The following is an 18,950-nucleotide window of genomic DNA, read 5'->3' as shown; positions in this document are numbered from 1 at the left end:
ACAGGAAGAACAATTCCACAGGTTGTTGATCTTCCTTTGTTCTCATTATTTTCTGTTCCTATAATAATAATAATAATTAATAATAATTGCTTACACTTATATAGCGCTTTTCTGGACACTCCACTCAAAGCGCTTTACAGGTAATGGGGACTCCCCTCCACCACCACCAATGTGCAGCCCCACCTATGCCAGGGATCTCCAATCTTGTTCCTGGAGGAGCAGTGTGTCTGTACCTGGGGTCCTCAGTCTTGATCCTGGTGGGCTGGCATGTTTACGGGTTTTCTGTTTATAAGCACTTGTTATAACCTTGATAAACTTGTTAATTAGCCAGCATTTCAGGCGCTGGTGCTTTAAAGAGACCTAGAAAACCTAGATCAAGATTGGAGACTCTTGTCAAAGACCCTGATTAAAACAGAACTTTGCATTTACTATAGGCAAACTTTCAGTTCCAGTACGTAAGATGACTTTGTGTCTTACCCTGATCTGCAAGCACTCGACAATGACAATTATTATAATAAAAATGATGAAGAGACAATCATTTTTTTAGTTAATGAGGTTGAGCGGATGTGTTGAGCAAACAAATTCAAACAGTCAATTCTACATTGGTAGTTGATCTACACACCGGTTATCATTCCTGTTGCATAGAAATTCTGACTCATTTAATCTGCACAGTTGACAGAGGAGATAATCAGTGTGGGTGAGTTTATAGCATCCTTATTGAAAGAGAGGCTGAAGTATGGGTAGAGTTTCTCAGTGAAGGTGTCAGTGAAAGTGTAGATATGAGATCTGGCCTCCACATTGTAAAAGGAGACCTGTCCTCCCTCATAATCCACATACACCCCCACCTTCCTGGGCTGCGGGTTTAGAGTCAGGATGACAGGGGGGGCGGCACAAGCAATGAACTTGTTTCCATGCCTCGGTGACACGGTCCAGAAACCATCTTTAGGGGTCAGCGCTTTCATAAAGTTCTTTCTGTTGACTGACTGTCTTGCAACTCCTAAAAAACACTCTCCCTTCTCCCCCACCTCCACCTCCCAGTAGTGTCTCCCAGAGGTGAAACCCTCTTTTCCCAGGACACATAATGATTGAAATCTCTCTGGATTGTCAGGCAGAGCCTGTTGCTTGTCTGCATGTTTCACTTGTTTTCTGTCTGCAGATAGGATGAGCCAGGGATTTACTGTACTGGGGTCCAGGCTTACATCAACTGTGGAGCAGAGAGAATACAGTACATCATAATCAAAAAATCTACAACTCATTCAAATAAAACTATATGATGAGTAACATAAAATGAAAATGTTTTTGATTATTACGTGACAGTATGTTGATCTTCGAAAGTTTTGTCAGCCATCACAGAGCAACAGACATAAGATATATGTATTCAATAATTTCTTGTCAATTCAGAGGCCTGATGAAATCACTATTTATCTTTAAGTTAATTATGGTATTCTTTAGTTGATATTCAGATATTTTCACACATTTTTTTTAACTTCAGATCACTGGAACGTGCAGTCTCTGGTTTCAAAGGAATCTTTGTAAATACGGATCCAGATAAACATGTACTGCAATAGTATGTTAAACACGAAGAAATAAACTGCAAGTCCCAGGAGCTGACAGACTTAGTTACTTATTCTAGTCCACAGTCAAGGGTTTTAAACTGGAAGGATCTTCTGTCACATTTCAGCACAAATGGAAGAGCTTTTGCTGGTGTGTTAGGAATTTGCACAATGTAGAGCTCTGTCACACTACAGGGGAACAACAAACATGAACATCTTGCTAAGTTGTTGATGTGCTTTCAAACAGCCAGATTGCCAATTAATAGTTCAAAAAGTGTATTTTAACATTTAATGAAGTAGGTTACTTAAGATAATATATTGAGAACAGATTTCTTCGGCCACAAGGAAGTGTGGTTGCTATTATTAAAAATGCAGATGTTTTAGTGTTTCCTTCTTATAGAATAAGCATCTAGGTGAATGGTTTAAATAGGAGCAGTGCTTTGATTTTTCGAAAACATCACAAACTCTTAAAGAAAAACAATCTCACCTGCCTGACTGCGTATTCTTTGAAACTCTGGAAACAGAAGAAAAAAAAGGATTAGAAACAGAAATGGTCAAACATACATGTGATTCAATTCAGTGGTTTTAGAGTTACAAATACAAATTACAAAGTCAGTAACGAAAAAGAAACACATCTGGCTCTTCAGTCATCACTGAATGTAGTTTATGTTTTAATAATAATAATAATTCCTTACACATACTGTACCAGTCAAAGGTTTGAGTACACCTCCTTGAACCCAGGTTTTTCATGATTATCTGTGCTTTAAACGGTAAAATCTTGTCTATAAACACTTAACTTTTAATTACATGATATGTGTACTTATAATCTTAAGTGAACTGCATTGAAAATGTTAATTTTTCATTGTCAATAAAATGAACACCCAAAGCAAATGGATTTCAGTCTGAAGCCTAGGTTAGTCAAAAGTCAGAAATGTGTATAACTTGGTGTTAGAACACTAAAAGAAGTTTAAAATTGTCTTTGTTAGATGTTCTCACAGTTAACTAGTATGTTACCTCATTTACCTTTTGTCACCAATTATTGGTAAACAGGTGAGGGTCCACAATTACTTTAAGACAATCTTTAAGACAAATTGCATCAGTAACTGCTGTGTACAAGACTATTAAATGATATGAAGAAACTAGCACTCATGATGACCAAAAAGATCAGGCAGGCCAAAGGTGACCTCAGAATCAGCAAATACGTTCATTAGAGTTACAGGTCTGCGAAACTGGTGACTAACTGCCCCTGAAATACAGGCTGAGCTCAATGCAACTAGAAGTACAGATGTTTCAACATCAACTGTTCAGAGGAGGTTGCGTGAAGCTGGCCTACCAGGAAGAATTGCTGCAAAGAAATCATTGTTAAGAGTGCAGAATAAGAGGAAGAGATTTGCCTGGTCCAAAAAACACAGAAACTGGACCTCCAAGGTCCAGTTTCATGCAACCTCCTCTGAACAGTTAATGTTGTAAAACAACAAAGACTTCAGGCAAAACTCTGTTGCTTCACTCTATCACTACACAATGAGCTGAAGTTCTTCTCTCACTCAAAGAAATAGACATTTTCCAGGAAGAGAATCCAATACACACCAATTTCTGATAGTCTTTTCACCTCTATTCTGACTATGTCTTTCAGCTGACACACAGCCTTCTTCAAATCCCCCAGGTAGAGGTCAGAAAGAACAGTGATGCCTGACCAGTCCTTGGTTTGCTGAGTTGAACACAGAGACTGGAAACTCTATAGCAGGAAAGAAGAGAAAAAAGTGCACCTGTAGTGTGACTGATGATAAGGAATAATACACTAAGATCTTCTGTGTTTATTAAACATGAATTTTGTACAAGATTGTTGAACTGAATAATACATTGTTGAATATGGTAACAATGTGGATTAATACAGTACCTTTTTTTAGGTATTGCGTCTGCTCTTTACAGCTGTACTGACCTGTAGAAAGAGGAGGTGGTCCTGAGTGTGGGAGAGTTGCTCCATCCCAGTGTTTCTCTTCTTTAACTCAATGATTTCCTGCTCCAGCTCTTCAATAATCCCTTCAGCCCTCCTCTCTGCTGCTCTCTGCTTCTCATCAATCAGTTTAATGAACTCAGTCTGGCTATCCTCAATGTAGCACAGGAGATCAGTGAAGACCTGCACACTGTCCTTGATCTCTCTCTGTGCACAGCTCTGAGGGGACAACAGACAACACTCAGGGACTAACAGGGTAGTACAAGAGAATAGCACAGCTCAGTTTTCCATTTGGAAATTCCCAAAAGCTCCTATTTATCCACACCAAAGATCAAGACAGCAAATGCAGAAGACACTGGTAAAGTACATTGAAATCATGAGAAATTATAGTGAAACATAAACAATTATAGAATATCAAGCCTGAGAGCTTCAAGGCTTTGAGTATTCCAAAAGAGCCCTGAAATCTCTCTCAACCTGAGAGAATTGAAATGATGACCAAAAACAAGCTGCCTAACTGTAACAGAATGACTCTTTATAAAGAGATCCCTTCTGCCACCAGTTTCATTTCTTGCTTGTTTTAACCCTCCTGACAATCTCAAGGCAGGTGCTTAGTCAGCATTCTAGAACTGCTGTTGAAACCCTGGACCACAGCTGTACAGGACTGGAGTTCTGGGTTTCTGTCTTAGTTAGACTGATGGGACTCTTGTAAGGACTCACTTTGCTGAGCTTTGTGGCTTGCTTGATCTCCTTTACCTTCTTCAGTCTATCCTGAATCATCTGTTGTGCTTCTGTTTCTATCTTCTTTAGCTGAGTCTGTGGACAAAGAGAGTCACTGCTGCTGGCACACTGACATTGGGCTGGGCAACACACAGCTGGAATTAAAGCCTTCTTCAGGTTATGGGATAATAGCTCAATATTTAGTCAGAAACTGAAAAAATGACATCAGTTTTCATTGTTTTGTAATACATACAATAGACAAACATCACAAACCCCTGTACACTCATGAGCAATGAAATATTGTATTATGAGGGAGATGTACAATATATTTATATTCTCCTCTCTGAGGATCCCTGGTATGGTGGAGGGTCTTGTGTCTTCCAGTGATCACCGGAGCAATATTGACTAATACTCTAATACTCCTGGTAGACAAACAAGTCTGAGGTGAGGTTTCTGAGAAACAGGGATCCACTCCAAGGCCCCTATATAGGTTTGAACTGAAAACATGACTTCATGCTTAGGATGTGGCTCCTGGAACAACAATAACAATAATACATGTATACAACGCTTTTCTGGGCACTCCACTCACTCAGAGTGCTTTAGAGGTAATGGCCCCTCCATCACCAATGTGTAGCCGCTACCTGGATAATGCAATGGCAGCAAAAGCGTACCAGTCCTCTCACCACACATGAGCTATCAGTGGGGAGGAGAACAGGACAGTCCTGGACTGAGGGAGTGGTTGAAGGAGCAATTTGATGAACTCCTCAACCTGGTGGATATCCCCCCTTGCACTGACTCTGATTGAATGAACACTGTTGTGGTCCAGGGGCTGTGCGCCAGTAAGACTGGCTGTGAGAGGTTTAGACATCTTAACGTTGTGTTTGTGCTACCTTTTCAATGCTGTCTGGAAGGTGGATGTAGAGTCTCAGTATTGGGAAAGGTTTTTGGAGACTGCTTATGCAGAAGTTTAAAGTACATTCTACTACAGTAGGTGAAGATCAAAGGGCCACACCATGACACACCAGTTATATCTCCTAACTGATCTGGGGGTGCTTTGGAATCACTCAACAATTTACAAGACCTCTACTGTCCCTTCAATGACATCGTAGGAGCAGAGCAGTAGCTCTGTATAAATAAAATCAAGATGGGCCAAGAGAAGAAATTCAGTTTTTAACATAGCATACCAGCCAGTCTGATCTCTTCCACTATAAGATTACCATCATCATCAAGCAAGAGTACTACATGTGAACAAACAGGAAGAGACTGGTTTATTGAACTGATTTTAGCAACTTCTGGACACTAACCAGACATGTGCAAATAATTCCCCACTGCCCCTGAACATAGCATACACAAGAAACTAGAAAGTATCTTTACATGATACAGTCTGAGGGATCAATCATGTATTAGGAGTTTTGCAGGCAGAATTTGTATTAAAACATTTTCTGATTAAATTCCCTCATCTGCAACATTAGAACCCTATTCCAGTTAGCAACCATTACTGACAGACATTTTTCAAAATGTGTATAGAAAAGAGACCTTTTATTTGTACTTATTATTACCTGAAAATCAACACTTTTATCTTAAATGCTTCTGTAGATGCTTTCATTTAAACTTTTGACTTATTCAACACCTCTGAGCCACTGCAACATCTGATACTCCAAGAGTGCAACAGCTTGTCTTCCGTTTTACAGATATAGCATTGGGTATCAGAACAATGTGCGGTTATCTTAAATTGGCAGGTTTAGTTTAGTAAAAATGGGCCTCTCTAACAGCCCACTTGGATGCCTAAAACATGACAATGATTGTGTTTTTGTAGTAAATGCAATGCTGTTAAACAGGGTTCATTCTAAATTAAAAAATTAAAAAACAATAATGCAGTTTACCTTTTTCTCTGTCCATTCGCTCTCTGCACAGATAGTGTCGTGTGTCCTGTGGTCTGTCTCAGCGCACTGCAGGCAAATACAGGTCTGGTCGGTCCTGCAGAACAGCTCCAGGAGCCTCTCATGTTTCTCACACAGCCTGTCCTCAAGGTTCTGCACAGGATCCACCAGTTTGTGCTTCTTGAGTGTTGCGACTCTCATATGAGGCTCCATGTGAATTTCACAGTAAGAGGTCAGACACAGCAGGCAGGATTTCACAGCTTTCAGTCTTCTCCCAGTGCAGATATCACAGGAGACTTCTCCAGGTTTAGCAGTGCCCTCCGTCAGAGCGCTGACTCTGGTCTTCTTGAACTGCTCTGTGATTTCTGCCAGGCTTCTGTTCACACTGAGGTCAGGCCTAAGAGGAAAATTCTTCTTACACAGTGGACACCTGCACACATCACTTCTGTCCCAACACACTCCAATACAGGTCATGCAGAAGCTGTGTCCACAGGGAGTGGAGACCGGGTTGGTAAATATATCCAGACATATAGAGCACAGGAACTGGTCTTCAGAAAGGAGACTGCTAATGGAAGAAATGTCTGAAAACAAAAAGTCGGCACAGAACAATTAGAGAAGATCAACAGAACACAAGAAGCACAGCTCTGATGGGACACAGGGCTTCGTGCAATGTCTCAGCATCTTGGTGCCTTAAATTTGGGTATTTTAGAGAGGTTTCGAAAAGAGAAATTGTAGTGAAATATTATCTCCCTTGACATGATAAGAAACATGCTTTCTTTATAACGGGAACTTCCGCCACTTCCAAAGAGTTATGCAATACAGCAAGTTCTCTGGCGATACAGAAAAATACGAAGAAGCCAAGTGAAAATTAATTTTCAGAGTTTTGATATTTAGAAAAGTGGAAATTGAAAAGTCTTGAGGGCCTTAGTTTCTTCCCTTTTCAGGACAAAAACCAACAAACCTAGGTTATAAACACACCCCTATACCCCTTGCCCACCTTTTAATTACTGTAAAATGGTAGCCAAATTTGGTATGTGAAAACAAGGTGAGCCACCAGAGGGCAGCGATGAGACATTCCAAATGCAGCATTTTCAAGAGAAAACTGAGGAATGGGCTGCACCTGAGGACACCAATTCCTATATAAGACTTGGAGAGTAGAAAGAGATAGATAAGACTTTATTGATCCTGAAGGGAAATTGATGAGGGTTGTCTACTCAGACTTACACAAGTCTCCAACACGGTGTAAGCATAAATCTCAGGGAGAGATTATTAGCAAGGGTATAGAGGAAAATCATCTGGATTTGTCAACAAATAGATATTGTACTTTTAGTTTGAGTAGCAGACTCAATCGTTGTCATGCCAGCCCGCCAGCAGGAAATACGTTTATTGAGCAGACAGGACTAAATGGGATTTTCCGATGCTATGTGTTTGAGGCAAAGAGGGAGTTCAGTGAATTTTTATTTGGAGCATAAGGAGAGAAGGAATAGTAACATTATGGTTGTTCAGGACACTGCTTAAACGCCGATAATATAGGCACAGTTTATGTGCAGATACCCCTGCTATGGTACCAACTCAGGGGGATCTGTTACAAATAGCAAACAAAAGTTCAATTGCACCTGCGTAAAAAAGCTGAATGCTAAACCTTTGGACTCAAGTGTAGCTATATACACAAATCAGAAGGTGAATACTGGCTTCTTATGGCAGGCTGCTGCAATTACAACCCTTTCTACAACTGGAAGGCACAGCTATTAAGATTGAAGTTCACTGGTGAAACAGGAGTTAGTGGTAAGAGCTCTGTATCGATAACAAAATAGTACTGCTGCACCTTTTGAAGAGCAAAGATGAAGAAACTTTGAGGGTGTTGAAATGTATAAAATCAGTTCAATCGGTGCACAGGTTCTAAAAACGATAAGAAATCAGTTGTGGGATTGGTTGAATTTAGGATAAATTCTTGGTTGATTCTGAACCCTATTTTTTGTATTATGTTTAATAATACTTGCATGCTTTTTTCTAGTTTTTGTCATAAATATAATGGCTTTTTTCTCAGACGCACTAGGGCTGAAATTGCTCTGATCACATATTTTTATAAGCACTTACCTGAATCATCTGATGAACATTTGGTTTTCTTAGTATGGCATGCTGTGGTAGCCCTTTTTCTTTTCATTTTAATCCCTGGAAAAAAAAATTGATTCACGCTCAATATCCATCACAAGCCATTCAGGGGTACAAAATCCCTGTCAGGACAGTCAGCTTTATTCTTCATTAGTTTCACTCTTTAAAACCAACACCTCTGGAATACAGCCTCCATTTAAGTCACACAGATCTAGTAAGTCAAATTGTAGTTACACTGCAATTAAACATTTAGGTATTTTAATTTTAAAATTACGATTTCACCATCCATCCATTATCAAAATGCTAGAAAGTTTCCCAGCAGCAGAGAGCCCAAGACTCAACTAAATACGGTAGAAAGTGTTTTTCATATTCGTTATATTTGTAGGATTGTAACATTTCTGCAGTTTTCATATATTATATCAGTGGGGCGTAAATGTGAATCTTGCAATGAAAGTTTAATCAATAACTTCTCACAATAATGTAGTTCCGCAGACTAGATTACTAGCTAGTGACACGAAAATCAGGTAACTTTTCTTGTAAAACCTGAAAATAAGTTGTTGAAAATAAAAATAATCTAATGGAAAATTCTTAATTTTATAGATTTATAGGTGAGGTACTCACAGGTTTCGACGGCTGTCACATTAAAGAGCACAAAGTCAAAATTTCAGCATCTAGTTAATTCCCACTGTAATCTGCAAAGCAGTTTGTATTAAAAGTCTAGAGAAAGAGAGTCTAGAGAAAGTATTCACTAACAAGCTAAAATAAATACCACGGTCCTACACCTACAAAGTCACACTCAATCTGCGGTCCACCAGTCAACAGAAATGATTCAAAACCATATGGGAAGGGTGTGCCACAGTCCAGCCAATCACAGTCCAATTTCAGGAGAACCATTCAACCAATTAAATTTGAAGAGTTGTTTGAAAATCAACCAAACAGAATTAATGAAGCGATGTGCCAGTCATGTAATTAGTATATCTTGAGAAGAAAATGTTGTGATGCGTAAGGAAACATGTTTGAAATCCTGTACTGATCAGCTTCTGCAGTACTCCTACATCTTATGTTCATGTCTCAGATGAAAAACACATCACAGTTTTGCCCAGAGAACACCTGAATACAGTGCTGAAGCTGAGGAAGAGGGCTTAAGCTCCAGGTAAAACATTTAGCTCCGTATTCAAACTGTCCTTTAACTCCATTGACAATCAGACAAACCAGAGCTCATTACTCCCTCACACAGTGCCAGGGCTCTCAGTAGAGCAGTGTTTTAAAATCTTAATCAAGATGAAACAGTTCAGCAGCTCTTACTAGTGACAGGGTGCAGCTTTGCAGGTCACTTTCATTTCTGTGAAGTGACTCAGTGGAGCTCCTCCCTCTCCAGAGCTGCTGTGCTCTGTTGCTCGTCTGTTCTGAAAAGAACAGTATTAAGCCCCTTTCCACACACATGGGTTTTCACCCCCTTTCAGGACCCACTGGCATCAATCCTGAAAGGGAAGGCTATTTTATTTAAATGAAATAGAAACTTCCCTTTAAGAGCACATGAAAGATATGGAGGATAAGAAAACTATAAAAATCGCAAATTACATTAGCCTCTATAACTTGAACATTGTATTTGATTGTCTGTTCTCCTGCATTGCAATCCATAATATATGAGAAACCATATGAGATATAATATGAGATACTGGTATTTTATGTCTGATATTTATACAAGCCATGTGTTTCAGACTAAGGAATAACATTTTTTTCCTTTCGATAAATAGGCAGCATGTCGTGGGTCGAGAAAGGATAAACTTTTGATAATATTAGCATATCATAGGGAGGTGAGTGACAGGTACTAACACATGGACCCGGGATTTGAGATGAACTTTGCCTGGAATCAGTGTCATCGATAAGGCCAAACGTATTCATTAAATTGTACTGGAGGATATTAACTGCTGAATTAAAATTGTGGGTGATGCCACTGCTCTTGCTGCCGTGTCCAGAGGGCGAGGGACATACGTCGTTGGTGTGACAACAGCACTGCTTGCCCTTGTTCCCAAACAGCCGGGGTGACTGCAATTCTTCCAGGTATTAGAGACTGCAGTGGAAACTGTGGCCAGGGCAACTGTGCTGGTACTCCCAAGGCAGCTTCTTCTCATGAGTAGTTCAGGTGGGTAGCTGCGTCAGCATGCGTAGGCTGCAAAGGAACAAGTAATAGGTTTATTCCATGCTGAAAAAAAGAAGAAAGAGAACACAACGTTTCGGCCGTGGAGCCTTCTTCAGGTGGAAGCAGAAGAAGAAGAAGAACCTGAAGAAGGCTCCACGGCCGAAACGTTGTGTTCTCTTTCTTCTTTTTTTCAGCATGGAATAAACCTATTACTTGTTCTTCTCATGAGGGAAGGCATGACACAGATAAAACATCTGTGAAGACATCTGACCCTGTGGGGGAGGGGCGGGGGGACCAAGGGATCAAGGGATGTTTTCTGTTCGACCTGCCATCTACCAGTCAGGTTATTACTCTCCCTGGGAGTGTAAGTAAAGGAGGGGGGGGGAAGGTGGCAACATATTAGTTTCAGCTGACCTGCTGCTAGAGCTCGTTCAAGCCTCAACGACATATAAATATATTCACACCTCTGGAGTGGTGGTGAATAAATTAATTAGGTAATTGGTGAAGGGTGAGAGTCACATTCTCCCATGGGTTTCATTTAGTCTAGGTGTTTAGGTTTGATATACAGTAGAGTACTGTAGGTGTTTTCTTTTGTTTGTAGACACTGAAGACTATTAGTAAGCTAAAACAGTAGTTTTGTGCTGTGTCCAGGCCTCATGAGCTTTGACGAGAGGTTGGTATGTCACAACTTGGATGAGGTACTCTCATAGTCTTCTCTGTTCAGTAACTTCAACATGACTTAACACATTCTTAAAAGTTGCAGTAGCTGAAGATCACGTTTAAAGTTAATATGTGGCATTATACCTGTTCTTTCATGAACATGTACAGTAGTTCATGTACTTTTTAGTGTTTTTAGTATTTTAGTTTTAGTATCATGTGCTTATTGGAATGGATCTTATGCCATTGGTTGTCAGACTACGGTTGTGAGCTGGGTATTCTACTGGGGTGGTTCAGAGTGCAACACACTAGTGTGTGGTGATAAAATTGAGGTTAATTACCTAGATCCATCTGTCACATTACAATAGACATCTTGTGAGTGTTTTCTCTGCTATGGGAGGACTAATTATATGAGAAATATATACAGTATACTGTATACAGAGCCCATAGAAAGCCTACACACTCATTCCAAAGTAAAACATTTTTGTGGCCTGAAATCAAGACACATTAAATCTGAATCTATTTTACCTTTATTAACACATTGTAACACAATCGCCAAGCAAAAACCAAATGCTCAAATATTCTGAGTAGTAATTACAAACGCATACCTAAAAATGGATTTCAAGTGCAACTAATGCAACAAATGACACATTTTTTTAATAAATCAAAAACTAATATTCCCCTGCAATGCACAATGAATTTGCTGACACCTGTACAACGTAATTCTCAGTCATAATAGAATTTTACATATACAGTACCATTATCTTGGCTTGTAGGAAGACAACAAACATGCGTTTTGGGAGAAGAAACAGAACAAAATAAAGAATTCAACTAATAGGCGCTTCTCAACACATGAATAGGATCAGCTCTGGGGCCCTGAGTTCAATTCTTGGGTGCTATCTGTGTGTAGTTTGTATGTAGTCTCTGTGTTCAGGTGGGTTTCCTCTGGGTGCTTTAGTTTCCTCCCACTGTCCAAAGACATACTGGTGGGTATTGGCTTCTGGGTTTGGAGTCAGCGTGTACATGTTTGGATCTGTGTGTTCTGCAATGAACTGGTATCCTGTCCAGGGTGTATTCTGCCTTGTACACATTGTCTGCTGGAATAGGCACTGTTTCCCACATGACCCTGAAGTCTATGAATCAGTTAGAAAATGGACAGATGGATGTTAACTTAACTGTGTACAGCCAGTATCTGCCACCAAAAGACGTAAAGTAGTGGAGGTGAGATAAGAACTGATTTAGTAAAAACAACCCTAATTGGTTTGTTCCTAACAAATTCACTAAAGAAAAGCGATCAACTTCATAGAATAAGACGTTAACCTGGGGATGAAACAAACCGGTCTGAAGCTGCACTGTATAAAAGAGCTGGGAAACCCCTAACAGTCCTCCTGTTCGGTGGGGAAGTCCTAAGACTGTATTGCTTTGAGCTGTCTTTATGGAGCTCAACAAAGGCTGAAACTGCAAAAGGGTGTTTCCTGCTCTTCCCCACATCAATTCTAACTGCTGTCTGCCAGGTTAAACCAATCAGATATTTCGCAGCTGAGAGGAGGCAGCAGCACAAGGTCTTTCATCCAGTCAGTGGTGCAGAAGACTGGATAGATCTTCTCCCCCATAATGAAGTCCATTCCAGTAAAAGTGTAGATGTGGGCCCAAGGCTCCTCTCTGTAGAAGGAAACCTCCCTTTTCTCAATATCCAGACATACCCCCACCGTCCTGGGCAGCAGGTGCTGTGGGAGGGCAGTTCGGGGGTCAGTGAGTGCTTTAAAACAAGAGGAGTTAGAACACAGACACCAGTAACCTGTCACGATCGCTAACCCCTCCTCTTAAGGGCGCTCCAGCCCTTTCTTGTTCTGCCCCATTGTCTGCACCTGTTCCCTAATCCCGCTCCCCCTTAAAAGCCAGACGCGGACCTCGCTCCTGGTTCCTCATTGATTTCCGCAGCGCGAGAGCCCGGGGTCCTGCTGTGTCCGGCTCCGTTATGGTTTTAACTTTCTGTTCCTGATTCCCTGTCCCGACCCGGCTCGTGCTTTTAACCCCTGGATGGATCTCCTGGCTTTGGACTCGACTCTCCCGTTTGGATTCCCCGTTTGGACTTTGGCTTTGTTTGTTCGCCCGGACTCACTTCCCCAGGACACCAGCTCACCTCGGACACGCCCCCCTGTATCCTGACCCTTTCCCGCATGACTTTCTCCCTCGTGTATCTTCACTATTCCGGATCGCGTCATCCGCACAGGGCCCGGAAGGAACTGCTACGTGACATACCCATTCTGAGGAGTGAAGAGGAACCACCCTTTCCTCCTGGCAGACTGCGTGGTGACTCCTATTATCCACCAGTCATTCACCTCCAACACCCAGTAGTGTCTCCCTGAGGTGAAGCCCTCCTTGCTCAAGATGCAAGGCCAGAAATCAAATCTCCTTCTTGTCACGCCCTCTGCAGCCAGAGGGCGCTCTTTCTCTGTCCTGTCCCTAGTTTCCGGTCTGCTGTCCTTCCTGTCCCTCTCTTTCCCTTGGGCTATATATTTCCGGGTCTTGCACTCTGTCCTCGCTCAGCATTGACGTTCGGATGTCCTGAGACCCGCCTAGCACCAGGGCACCCCACGTCCGCTCCCTGAGGGCATAGGTTTCTATACAGCATTCCTGAACTCTTTGCACTAATGAGCCCGGGCCTTTTTCCCGTCTCGCCGCTACGCTTTTTCCGCTCTCCTGCTCCCCACGGTTAGTCCCTTTGGACGTCCGTGACACTTCTATTGTCAGGGAGATTCTGTTGCTCTCCTCATCTCACTCTCTTTCTGTCCACAGAGGTGAGGTCTGGGTGTGCCGTATTAGGGTCCAGAGTCACATCAGCTGTAGGCAAGAAAATCAGGAGAACAATAAAAATTAAAGCTGCTGTTATAGTTTCAAAGTCGTCTTCTGGTCTATAATCACCCTGACACACATGTAGTAAGCTGTGTGTTTTGTACACTGCAGAGCCACAGGACCTTCCCAGAGAGTTCACCAATATTTTACAAAGTGCCTTGATTTATAACTAGGGGTTCAAATTCAGTTCATAACATCTTCTGCTTTCTATTCTATCTGGGTTCTAGCATACATATGTTTACGTGGTCTAATTAGGCCTGGTTCTGGGGTGTTTTATAACTTTTTTAGCAGAGTAAATCCTTTTGGTAATCAACTGTAAAAGACACTGAGAAACATCCGGTGTAATATAGGCATAACTAAGAAAATGATTAGGTCAATTGTTTAATGTGACTATCCAGATCGGAAGAAAAACCATACGACACAAGACCCTCCAGTGACACCTTCTGTAGGTTATTGAATGGTAACGAGGTGCATTCTAGTGGAGGAAAAGGAGCACATCCTTTCAGTGGAAGCGCAAAATATATTCACTCCTGCCCTAGAGAAAAAGGTTTTAAGAACATGGATCAGTAACCTCAGTCAGTATTGTATAGCATGTTATATTTGACGGATATTCTTAGTCACACAAACCACGTATGTCCATTTTGGGAGAGCTTGGCACTGATATGTAGTTTAGTGGTATTGAATATGTACAGTAGGTATAGTACTGTAAGTGTAATTTTACTTTGCAAGAATTTGACCAGTGGTACACGTAAAAATATTCCGTGCTGAAAAGAGAAGAAAGAAAACACAACGTTTTGGCCGTTACAAGCAATATAAGCCAAGAAGAGTGGTCGATAAATCCAAGCGAGGTCGAATCCAGGTAGTCAGAACGAAGTCAGGCAAACAAATCTGAGAGGGGCAAGATGAGAGAGAGGTAGGGAGAACTCCAAAGCCGAAGAGTCGTAGGTGAGGGGATCCAGAAGGGGTAGAGGGTAGAGGGTAGAGGGGGTTTCAGGAAAGGAGGGCGAGGCGAGCTCAGGAGGTGGATGAAATCCTAATACTGAGCGCCGGTAGCAGTGAGCAGAGGGTTTAAATAGTTGCTGGGAAAAGGTGTGGAATGAAGATTGAATCAAAAAATCTACAACTCATTCAAATAAAACTATATGAAGCTTAACATAAAATGAACATGTTTTTGATTAGACAGTGAGAAGGTGGTTTCTTAGATCGGCCCCTGGTTCGACTTTGGCCCAACCATGAATGATAGGTGTAGGTGATAAAGGAGGCATTCCAGCACTTGCAGAGGCTCCTTGCTCCTTGCTGGTCTCCCTATGGATAAACAGGATGCTACAATAGCTTTTTCAAGCTCCTTTCAAGCTCCTTCTATAGCCCTTAAAGCAGGGGAAAAAGGAAGCTACTCATGTTACAGTGAACAAGTAATGCTCCCCATTTTAGAAAAAAGAATAGCCTACCTTAATGTGAGCATTGGCACTGAGAAGCTTACTTGAGAACACTTGTGATTTGTTTTGAATGTGTTGACACTGCTGATAGTGTTGATGACATTTTTATTCAGCTCATTCAGCAGTTCAGTCAAGTCTGTGAAGCCACTGGTCATCCTCTAATTGGTCATATTCACCATGTTTAGATGACTTGAGACTTGTCTGCTCTTCTTTCTGTTGAAGTACTCAAAATACGGGGCGTCCCACAGAGCGTGATGTGCTCGCTGACAGCTTTCAATATTTGAAGGAAAACTACGAGCTTGATGGCTCGAATGTGAATGTTTAGCAATCGTTGATCAAACGCACGTCTTCTAAGGATTCGTGAGAGTATCCTCAGCACTGTTTTCGCTCGGATATACTTTGCATTTGCTAAGCTGCCAAATTGGACGAGAAAATGCCGGAGACGCACTCAGTGCAGACTGAGGTGGGGAAGGAGGCGTGGCCCTTCAATGCTTGACAGCTGAAGGACGTTCAGCGGAGGAGAACCTATCAGAAGTCGCAGAGGCTAAAGGAGAGCACCCGGCTCCCAGAGCTCCAGACCCGGACCTGGAGGATGCGGGCATCGATCCCGCTACCTCTCGCATGCTAAGCGAGCGCTCTACCATTTGAGCTAACCCCCCTTGCTTCAGGCGTCTCGGCATCATGTCTTACCGCCTCTGCCCCTCTTACCGGGCACCGCCCGCTGCCCTTGGTCTGCAAGGCAGTCCTTTCAAGTGCGATGAAGATGGTTCTGAGAGAATAGTTGCTGTAAGTGTCTCAAAAGAGCAGGAGAGAAAGCTGCCCTGCCCCGAAACTCACGACTTTCCGATGATGAGATTATGAGGATGCGGGTCCCTTTTTCAAATCCTGGAAGAGCCCGTTAGTGTAGTTCTATTTCACCCCCACACTGCTGGGAATCTCTCTCGACGTATATTCTAATGACAAACCATGCAATGAACTCTACAAGATTGATCAATAGCAATTAACTGAAAGTAACGCTGTATCTGGAGCTCAACCCATGGTTAGCACGCAGCTTCGTGTTTAACTAGTGTGTTACCTCTAGACCTATTGCAACAAACCAGGCCGCTGCCCCTCATTTGTAATGAATCCAAAGTATCAGCTGGTGCCCTGTAGTCGCTGGTGATGTAGGGGGCTAAGAGCAGAACACCAGGTATTAGAACGTTCCTGAATATAGTGGAAATAATATCCTCAGTCAGAAATGAACTTGCATCAGTCACTTGATTTCCCTAAAATTGCTTTATAGACACACCACAAATATACACAATGAAGTTGAATTAATTCATGTTTATTAATCAGTGCAATTTAACAATGTATTTTAATGTCTATAAGATTTGATATTTCAGCTAATAGATGTAGAGCCTTTAGTATGCAACAGTGAATTCCTGGAGAGCAACGAGAACAAAAATTAAATACATATTTAAATTCAGTGTATGTCTTAAATGTGATCTGGCCCCTCTGACTGTTAATTTAATAGATTTGTTGAAATTTTCATTAGGATGGTACTCTACACTTTTGAGTGTGAAAAGGGATAGGATTTGGGGATTCCGAGTGTAACGTTCGTAGGCCAGTGTAAGGACACGTCCTCTTTTTAAAAGTCATTATTTAAGACAGTTGTGAACAGTCTCACTTCTCCCACTCACTCACAAGGTCAGAGGAGCAGATCGTTTCAGGTCATTTTAGTTCACTGTAGTTACAAAGGTCTCTCCTGTGTAGCATTTTTGACTTATAAGTAAAAAACAAATAATATTTGCAAATTAATTGTATTTGCAGCTCTAAAAAGATAAACTTCAGAGACTTCTGTAACAGATCTTTTCAGGTCATTTCAGTTCAGTGCTGCTTCTCCAAACCTTGGGAATGAGTCTTAGGAAATTCAGAGCAGCGTGTTGCTCGCCTCTCACTTGCTCTGCGGACCGGTCCAGTAGGAGCCGCACAGTCACTGTGACGTGTGCCCTCCTACACCGCCTTGCAGTACAGTACAGAACAGGAGGAGCCTCCTCATCGTCTGCAAGACTTTCAGCACTCTGGCTGTGTAGAACTGGACCACAGCCACAGGACAGAGAAGGGGCGGTGTTCCAAAGAACTATCGTAAATAATCACTTTTAAAAAGACGTAGAAGGTTCTTTTCTTGAACGTACCCTTACATTTGCCACCACAACTTAATTCTCTGTACCCCCAAATCCCCAATATCCCTGCTTTCCCCCGAGAAACACAAGTGTAGAGTGTCCTGGCACCCTTTCAAACTGCTAGGCGGTGCAGTCGGTTACAAAATAAAAGTGATTCCGTTATTGAGGCATCGTCATTCCCTGACACTTCCATGGCCCAGTGTACAACATTGGACACACACCTTTGGAAATGTCCGAGAGGACACATTTTGTGGATATCAGACATGAACGGCTGTTAATAAAGACCCTGCCCTTCACAAGCACTTGAATGTTCATTCAACCTCTGGGCGAACCCATTTCCAATTGGGGCTCCTTCTGGCCAGTATCTATTAACACAAGTAGCTCCAGTTGTTGGGATGCTGGATGCTGGAATGACAGATGACCCAACTGGTGATGTGCTTGCGTGAGCCTCCGTTAACTGGTGTCATGGGATACCAGCTCTCAGGAGATTACAGCGAACAACAGTCTGCAGCTTTATTTCTTCTGCCAGCTGGAGATAATCAGGGACTTTACCAAGCTCCCTCGGTAACAACAGCACAGCGAGAGATATTACAGCAATCTACAGCTAGTCCATATTAGGAGAGCAGGACGAATGACTGGAGACAGTTCATCACATCCTTTTACAGAATACACTTGGTTACAAAACAGATCACAACCCTTCTGCCCTTTCTATTTCCACATAGGATCCAAGAACAGTCAGAGTAAGACTGCAAGGCTTAAGGAGTTGTTTCAGACCTTGCTCAGGGAAATGAAAATATAATTAATATTAATATATTTAGAGGTTTTGCAGTCTTATTTTCCAATAATAGAAAAACACAGAGAAAGCAGTTAATTAGTACAAGTACACATCTCATTTCATTTCAAGTACACCTGTACCGGGTGCCAACAGCGTCTGAAAGCGATGGTCGAACGGGGATTGATTTCTGTTGTTTAAGTTGTGGTACGTGTTGCCAACTAAAGTTCAAACGCTTTCTACAATCTTTGGCTGAACGTGGAACTTGTAGGTCAAACTAATGTGTTGTGACTGAGGATGCCTCTTCTTCATGTCTTTGAACAGCTTCCGGTCCATTTTGTCCAGCAGCCAGCCCAGCAGAATAACATGCTGGATTCTGGGGAGCTGCGCGATGGCCCTTACACAGGCAACGACCAGACGGGAAGAAGGTTTCATCAGATGAGACACAGGTCTGGAGATGTTCACCTTCACCAGGTTACTCAGGCGCCCCAGACAGTGGAACAATTCCTGCCAGCCTCTTTCTGTGGTGTTGATGCTGTGGTCTATAATGAGTTTATGAAGTCCAAGGAAATGGCCATTTTGGGTTGCCTTTGCTAAAAAAATAGATTTATATTTACTTATTACATGGAATAAGATAAGATAAGATCACTTTATTAGCCATATACAATTTCTTGCATTAGGAATTTGTCTTTTCACATACCCCAGATT

The 18,950-nt window shown here is 41.9% G+C and overlaps 2 protein-coding genes and 1 non-coding gene across 3 annotated transcripts in view; all 3 read right to left on the bottom strand.

Annotated features, from left to right (window-relative positions):
• Positions 1-659: 659 nt before the first annotated feature.
• Positions 660-8,906, bottom strand: LOC148834541 (E3 ubiquitin-protein ligase TRIM39-like). The gene is made up of 8 exons (XM_088915168.1): positions 8,838-8,906; positions 8,202-8,276; positions 6,108-6,685; positions 4,225-4,320; positions 3,493-3,726; positions 3,141-3,288; positions 2,041-2,067; positions 660-1,204 (listed from the first exon to the last, which is right to left on the bottom strand). The coding sequence occupies exons 2-8, from the start codon at positions 8,266-8,268 to the stop codon at positions 660-662; spliced, it is 1,695 nt and encodes a 564-aa protein (XP_088771294.1). The 5' UTR covers positions 8,269-8,276; positions 8,838-8,906.
• A 6,988-nt stretch (positions 8,907-15,894) lies between these two features.
• Positions 15,895-15,967, bottom strand: trnaa-agc (transfer RNA alanine (anticodon AGC)). The gene has a single exon. It is a non-coding gene; the product is annotated as a tRNA-Ala (tRNA).
• Positions 15,968-16,708: 741 nt separating this feature from the next.
• The window catches only part of LOC148834537 (baculoviral IAP repeat-containing protein 1-like), a 62,603-nt gene continuing 60,361 nt past the window's right edge, over positions 16,709-18,950 (bottom strand). The window contains exon 22 of the mRNA XM_088915762.1: positions 16,709-18,835. Coding sequence (XP_088771888.1) covers positions 18,471-18,835 — 365 coding nt within the window. The 3' untranslated portion in view covers positions 16,709-18,470. The remainder of the gene's footprint in view (positions 18,836-18,950) is intronic.

This window comes from Atractosteus spatula, chromosome 5 (assembly GCF_055471065.1).
Source record: "Atractosteus spatula isolate fAtrSpa1 chromosome 5, fAtrSpa1.hap1, whole genome shotgun sequence".
In the NCBI taxonomy this organism is placed as follows: domain Eukaryota; kingdom Metazoa; phylum Chordata; class Actinopteri; order Semionotiformes; family Lepisosteidae; genus Atractosteus; species Atractosteus spatula.
The sequence above is the reverse complement of the archived record's forward strand: the minus strand, read 5'-3'. Positions and strand labels throughout refer to the sequence as shown.